Source organism: Theobroma umbraticum, unplaced genomic scaffold (assembly GCF_002168275.2).
Source record: "Theobroma umbraticum cultivar Fairchild unplaced genomic scaffold, ASM216827v3 scaffold_302.0, whole genome shotgun sequence".
NCBI lineage: Eukaryota > Viridiplantae > Streptophyta > Magnoliopsida > Malvales > Malvaceae > Theobroma > Theobroma umbraticum.
Window position 1 is genome coordinate 609,334 of NW_018397287.1, and position 7,823 is coordinate 617,156.

At 35.6% G+C, this 7,823-nt stretch overlaps 2 protein-coding genes across 2 annotated transcripts in view; both read left to right on the forward strand.

Annotated features, from left to right (window-relative positions):
* The first annotated feature begins 3,892 nt into the window (after nt 1–3,892).
* LOC110428576 (sucrose transport protein SUC2-like) lies at nt 3,893–6,290 on the forward strand. The gene is given in 7 exon segments (XM_021444440.2): nt 3,893–4,166; nt 4,169–4,564; nt 4,567–4,878; nt 4,881–5,188; nt 5,819–5,882; nt 5,961–6,004; nt 6,114–6,290. Coding segments are annotated over 7 exon segments (1,575 nt in total).
* Nucleotides 6,291–7,223: 933 nt separating this feature from the next.
* The window catches only part of LOC110428578 (serine/threonine protein phosphatase 2A 57 kDa regulatory subunit B' beta isoform-like), a 2,195-nt gene continuing 1,595 nt past the window's right edge, over nt 7,224–7,823 (forward strand). The window contains 2 exon segments of the mRNA XM_021444443.1: nt 7,224–7,815; nt 7,818–7,823. The exon segment at nt 7,818–7,823 is cut by the window's right edge and continues 609 nt beyond it. Of these exon segments, the coding sequence (XP_021300118.1) occupies nt 7,351–7,815; nt 7,818–7,823 (471 nt within the window). The 5' untranslated portion in view covers nt 7,224–7,350.

Here is a 7,823-nt window from a genome sequence, read left to right on the forward strand (position 1 = left end):
ACTTTGAGCACAAAGTAAGAATACAAGTGTGGGTAGTGAAAGAATTCACGATGAAATCAAACACAAATTCTTGATATCATATTGTGTCCAACATGCATGTGCAGGAATTAATTTGAACCATGATAAATATTGTGCAATAATTAATTAATGTTCTGGTTGCAGCAAAAGACAAAAAGAGTTATTATGGGAATCGTTGGTGAATGAGAGTTGACTCTTTGCATTGGAGGGCTGATTTGATCGTTCCTTGAAACATATCAGATGACTGAGGTCCACTAGTCTAACTTAAATTTAATTTAATTTTAATTCATTATTATGGGCAAAATTTATTGTAAGATCGATCTCACAGTAAGATCGAATAATGATTTTTTAAAAAAAATTAATTTTTAAACAAGTTAATAGTTAATCAATCTGAGCAATATATATTTTTATTCATTTTACATTTGATGTTACAATTTTTTTATTTTTCGTTTTACTTGTTTATGTAAAATTACAAAATATAATTTTTGAACAGTATTAACATTATATTTAATTGTTTTAATCTGGTTAAGTTCATTACTTTAAATTATTTCTATCTTAAACTATAATTTCAACTTCATATAATAGAGGCGTGTTTCCATATAAATCTATAATAGAGTTGTGTTTGCAATGACGAATCTATAATTTTATATGAAAGATGATTAAGAAATAAATAGAAAAATATTACATGATGTTGATAAATTTAAAACTACAAACCGAAACGAAATGGCACCACTATGTACTATTTCTTTAGATGAAAACGATCATTGGTATGGAACTGACAATAATTTGTGTAGTCAACTACTATACAAACTTGGCAGAGTTAGAATTGGAGCTTCCCCAAGGGTCGACTGCCAACTATTAGAAATTATTAGGAACAATTTTTTTATTTAGAAAATTCAACAATAATTGATTTTCTTTTAACAATTCAAGAACGAGACAAATATGGAAAAGAAAATTATAAAAGAAATTCTTATATATATATATATATATATATATATAAAAGATTCATTGAAAATAAACGATGAAAAGCCATTAAAACTCAATTCAAATAATAAGAGTGGAGTGAGGTTTAAAGGAAGAAATTAGGTTTTTTTTTTAGAAAAAGTATGTAATTTTATTACTTAATATTAAAGTTAAAATAATTTTTAATTTTTATGAATTACATGAAAAAATAGGAACAAAAAAAACCTCAAAGTACTAAAATAATCCAATTTATGGATATTAAATCCCTATTCTAGAATACAACTAAAGAATTACAAAACTAATTAATTGTACCCCAACCATATTTGATTTACAATCACTAATTATCACTAATGCAGCTAGATCATAACAACTTTCAATCCACGATTTTTTGTCTAATGCCAAAAGCAACCATTCACACCTCACAATCATTTAAAATATTTATCTATCACGCATGTCCAATTCAATCATACATAAACGTTAGTGATCTACTTGACTCTTTTCCAATTAAATCAAAGATCCTTAGTGATGACAAAGGAAGATATTAGTTAAAGCTATTGTGCTATTTCTCGTATATAAAAATTAAAATTAAAAAGAAAAATTCACTATCATTTCAAATCCATATTGTATACATAATTCAATACATGTTCCATGTATTCGTACTGAAAGAATATTAAATTCGTTCATAAAGAAATGGAGATCAAAACCCATGCGTTGACTCAAATTCAGCAGACCCTAGAAAGTAGAAAATTGTGTGATTTGGGAATGGATAAAATTTGGAGCGAAAGTGTTTGCATGAGAAAAAAAAAGCAGGCGGCATTATTAGAATGGAATTATTGTGTGATTCAATTCGAATAATGTGGAAGGCAGGAGAAGTACGTTTCCCAAAGTGGGAGGGTGTTCCTATGCTGTGTAACATCCCTTACGTGTTGTGGGCTGTGGCCAGCCGCATGCATGCTCGCTCTTCCAAAGTCAATCAAAAATCTCTGAATCCCTTCCCTTGGCTCTTCAATGCCTCACCGGTCTTTTTGCCGTTTCACTGACTTTTTTGGTTCTTTTATCATAAAGTATATATATTGAATGTGTACAGTACTTTGAATTCACTTCAACCGAAAAATTTTAATCTTTTATTTGTGATTTTACGTATCCATCAAAAATATGGTTAACATATCTATACATGAAATTTATAATGCACGTGTCCACCTAGGTGTCATACCAAAATTTTATTTATATTTTATCTAAATTTTAATAGCATGTTGATGCAAAAATTCATGAATTTAAAATAAATTCAAAAAGTTGTTAATTAAATGAATCATGAAAATGAAACTAATGGTTAGCAAGATATAGTTATTCTTCAACTCAAAGGCATTATAATAAAATGAAATATATACTTTACTATCTCAAAGGAACAATGGATATGGACTTATATTATTTATTTGTATCAAAATTAAATTTAATTGATTACACAGATGTAAAATATTTATTTGATCTACACATGATTTGATCTTAGAAATATTACTTATTCACATGTTGAGGTACAATATGACTATTATATAATGTTTGATAAGACAAACTATATTTATTACTTCTTTTAACATTATAGAAATTTTTGTCATTCAAGAACTAAGTTGTGAATGTGTTTTGTTAAGATCTGTAATTTAACATATTTGAAGAACATGTAACTTGTCAATCAAGAAGAGAATTTCAATAATGATATATGAAAATAATACCGCTTGCATATCCTAGTTAAAAGAAAGATACATTGAATTCATTAGTACAAAACATATTTCTCCAAAATTCTTCTTCACTCATGATTTCTAAGAAAAATGTGATATTAGTGTTAAACAAATTTACTCAAGTAACAATCTAACAAATTTATTCACTAGAACCCTTCTTACTATAACATTTGAAAAGTTGCTATAAAAGATTGAAATGCATTGTTTTAAATATCTTACATAATACAGTCATCAAGTTTCCCACTAGATTTTTCTTAGTAAGGTTTCCAATGGGGTGATGTTTCAAAAATGTATTTTTGAAAAAAATTATATACTCTTTTCCTTTACTCGAACTTTTTTCATGAGATTTTTTTTTAATAAGTTCAAATCAAGTCAAATAGCGCAATAGGTCAAATAAGAAATCTAGTCCAATTCTAACTCTTAAATTTAATTATGTATATTTAGATTTGAATATATATATATTAAATTAGATTAAGATTTAAGTTATTAACGAATAAATAAACCCTTCACTTCATTCGTAAATACACACTTGTATAACATATTTCTTACTTTACTAATATTTTTCTCGCACAATTGATCTTGCAATTCATATTTCATAGCATTATTTAACTTTTATAATTATTCTTTCAATTTATATCTTATAATATTATTTAAATTTTTGTTAATAGTTGAGGATTTGTTCACTTTTTAGTATTGAATTTTTAAGGTGGAAACATTTTCATCTTTCTTTCTTCCTCCGTTCTCTAAGCGAGTGGGAGAAAGCTCAAGAGGGGTTCAATTTCTAGAGAAAAGGAAATCCATTATATTACAAGTTATAGTACAGCTTGTTGTATTTAAGAATTTATGCCTTAATAAAGAGCCAAGAGTACAGACACAGGGGAATTCAATTTCGTCTCCTAAAGATGGAAAAGAGAATTTAAGCCTGTTTTACACGTGGAGTACATAACACTGTACCGTACAGTGGCACAGCCCCAATTACCCAAGACATAATTCCAAAACGGATAAGGCTTCCCTCTTTCCCCTTCCCCCTTTGCCCCTCTCTCTCTTTCGCTTTGTATATATTTCCTACGCATTTCACTTGTTGTCCTTGCCAATATCTCACTTTAGAACCATCGGAGGGAATCAGGTGTCTTCAACTACCAATCTCCAGAGTAACTGTACCCTTTTCAGTAGAAGCTATGGAGAGTACTAAACCCAACAAGAAACCTTCCTTTCAGCTCCAGCAACCACTACCGTCGTCTCCTCCACTCCCATCTCCTCTAAAAACGATCATCCTCGTGGCTTCCATCGCCGCCGGAATCCAATTCGGCTGGGCCTTGCAGCTATCCCTCCTCACCCCATATGTTCAACTCCTCGGCATCCCTCACAAATGGGCCTCTCTCATTTGGCTCTGTGGACCCATCTCGGGAATGCTGGTGCAACCCATCGTTGGTTACCACAGCGACCGTTGCACTCGCGTTTTGGCCGTCGACGCCCTTTCATTGCAGCGGGAGCCGCCCTGGTCTCCACCGCGGTTGTCCTCATCGGCTTCGCAGCTGACTTAGGCCATCTCTTTGGGGATTCCATGGCCAATGACATCAAGCCACGTGCCATTGTGGTGTTTGTCATAGGGTTTTGGATCCTAGACGTGGCCAACAACATGCTTCAAGGGCCATGCAGAGCTTTACTGGCTGATCTTTCAGGGAACAACCAGAAGAAAACGCGAACAGCAAACGCCCTTTTTTCATTCTTCATGGCGGTTGGAAACGTTCTTGGCTTCGCTGCCGGTTCCTACCCTCACCTTCACAACATCTTGCCCTTTACAAGCACGAAGGCTTGTGATGTTTACTGTGCAAATCTCAAAAGCTGTTTCTTTTCTCCATTTTGCTCTTGCTGACCCTAACCTCCATCGCTCTCTCTTACGTGCATGAAAGACCCTGGTCACCGGCACCTGGATGCGCCGGTAACCAAGGTGACGAGATTGAGGATGAAGAAGAACCAGCAGAGGCGACGCCGGTTCCCTTCTTTGGGGAAGTATTCGCTGCGTTTAAAGACTTGAAAAGACCCATGTGGATTCTCCTGTTGGTGACGTGTCTTAATTGGATTGCATGGTTCCCTTTCTTGCTGTTCGACACTGATTGGATGGGGAGAGAGGTGTACGGTGGGGATTCGCAGGGGAATAACCTCGTTTGAGGCTGTACAATAATGGGGTACGTGCGGGGGCGTTGGGGCTCATGTTGAACTCTGTGGTGTTGGGGTTCACATCTCTTGGGGTGGAGCTGTTGGCGCGTGGGGTTGGAGGGGTCAAGAGGCTTTGGGGGATTATCAATTTCTTGCTTGCTTTTTGTTTGGCCATGACAGTTTTGGTGACCAAATTGGCTAAGTCAAACCGCCGGTTCGCCACCGCGGACGGTGTCAACGTCCCTTTGCCACCAGGAGCAGGGGTCAAGGCAGGGGCATTATCTCTATTTGCAGCATTGGGGATACCCTTAGCTGTAAGTTTTAATTTAATTTTGTTTTCTTGCATAAATTTTGAGTCTCAACTTTATTATGAATAATGACTTGCATTTATGATTCTGAAGGGAAATCCTATACAAAAGATTGAAAACGGATGATGCATTTAATTGTATAGAAGATTAGAGATTATGTTCTTGATCAGTCACATAAGAGTTAAGGAGCTTGTATTGTATGTCATGCTTTTTTAAGAGCTAGCTAGTGCATTTTTGATGAATTTTGAGACTTTTTTTCATCAGAAAAATACAAAGGCTAAATTTATTTGGGAGTAGAGGCATACTATATTTTGGTACTTCCAATGGCCATTTATTGCATTGTGATAAATTGGGAATCGATTTTTGTTTTCTTCTTTATTTGGCATATTATTGTTCTTATCACATTACACTACCATTTTTTCTTCTCCCTGTTGGAAGTATGCCTGTGGAGGCAGTCAACTCTCAGAAAATGAGTCACATTTTCAAGTGAAATGTTCTGAGTTCATGTTCATGCATCTGTGATATGTTTTCTTCTTGTTCTGAATTTTATTATGATTAGTAGGTCTCAGAAAGGGAAATCTTGTTTTAATGGGATTAATTCCAAAGGATAATTTCCTATGTGTATGTTTTTTCCAGGTGACTTACAGCATCCCTTTTGCATTGGCATCCATATTTTCTAGTTCCTCCGGTGCAGGCCAAGGTAAATTTTCCTGTAACTTTCTGGTATTCCCCCAATCATCCATTCAAACTAATTGATTATCATTTACTCTGAACACAGGGCTTTCTTTGGGAGTGCTGAATCTTGCAATAGTAACGCCACAGGTGACACTGCATTCTTATTAAAGCTATAACTTTAACTAGATCATTATAGATGGTAGAGTTAAGCCAGTTACAAATTTCGTATTGATTGTGCTTTCTTATGAATTTGCAGATACTGGTTTCATTAGGGAGTGGACCCTTTGATGCAATATTTGGAGGTGGAAACCTTCCAGCTTTTGTACTTGGAGCATTTGCAGCAGCTGCAAGTGGAATATTTGCTTTAACCATGCTCCCATCTCCACCCCCTGATATCCCTGCTGCCAAGGCTGCAACTGCTGGATTTCATTAACAGTATATGGATCTAGGAGCTTCATCTCTCCTTCCTCTTTTCTTATTATATGATAACAAAAGAAAGAACCTTAACCGGCATTTTTTTATGTAAAAGAAGTGCCAAGGCTAGCTCAAATAGCCGTTTTGGTATTAAGATAGCCAAAATGGCTATTTTACTTTTAATGTCAAAAGCCAGTAATCGTACGCTTAATTAGCATGATGGTCCAGTATGATAATACAAGTGCTGACATTTGGGTTGGATTTGTCGAACTTCAAGACATAGAAAGAAAGAGAAATGACTAACAAGAGAATGGAAGAAACCTAGTCTGAGTGAGTAACTCTAGTCAAGCAAATTTCTCCCAAAATGTTCTTTTAATTGGTCTTGTTACTCAAAGCAGGAGGAGGTATGCAAATTCGTCGTACCAATAAGGTTCATATAGGACTAGGCCCAAAAAACAAAACAAAAGGTGTAGGGCAGCTAGCTAATCATCGTTGATTGGCAGTAGACACCCAGCGCAGGACAAAAATGCTTTGATCTTGTAAAAGATCCTCTGTGTGTGTTTGATCTTGTTAAGAGTCCCCTTGTGATGTATGGTCCCAAACTGCAAGAAGCTTTGGGCAGTGGGTTGGTGAGGCACATGTCTTGCATTGGATATATTTAATTTGGATGTTGTCCTCTTGTTGATGACCCCTTGGAACAAGCTGTTAATGCCTCCAACTTACTATGATCAAAAGAAATTCACATGGCTTTCACCAGACGAGGAGCATGAAGGGAAGGAGATTCCTTTATGTACATTATTTCGTTTTACCTGTCGTTGTTAAGTGGACTTAGGGCGAGAATTCAATAGTTTGTTATCGGATATTACAACATTTCTTGTCTACAAAACACCGCTGTTCTTTTGGCCTTTTTTGTTGCTTATTATCCTACGGGAAAGAAAAACATAAAGCAAACATCAAAACATTCTCTCTCTCTCTCTCCCAGCATAGCAGAGATTCTCAATCAAATTAGTAGCCGTGAACAACTATTTGCAATTGGAGGAAAGCAGAGAAGGAAGAAAGAAAGGGGACCGGGATTGAACATGGGCTTTCAAAGGGACTCCCCCAAGAATTCTCCAAAAGCATCACCAAAGAAGAAAACTACCCTTCAGCACCTATTTGATCTAGATTCCAATCCTTACATTGGAAGTAACCGTTCTAGTCCCACCAATGGTAGGCAGTCTTCCTTTGACACCGACTATGAACAAATCCTTTCTGCAATCTCTGACTGCAACGTCATTTTCACTTTCACTGATCCTCTGGAGTCCCCTTCACAACAAGACCTCAAGCGCCTCAAGCTTGTTCAAGTTCTCTCTTTGATCAAATCCTCCAAGAAGCCATTGCATGAACACCTTCTGTCACCTCTCATGTCCATGGTGTCAGCCAATCTCTTCAGGCCACTCCCTCCACCTACCAATACTTCCACCATCTCAGACTTACTTGATGATGAAGAACTTCTTTCCACTTTTGCACCAATATGGCCACACTTGCAGATTCTTTATGATATTCTCCTTAG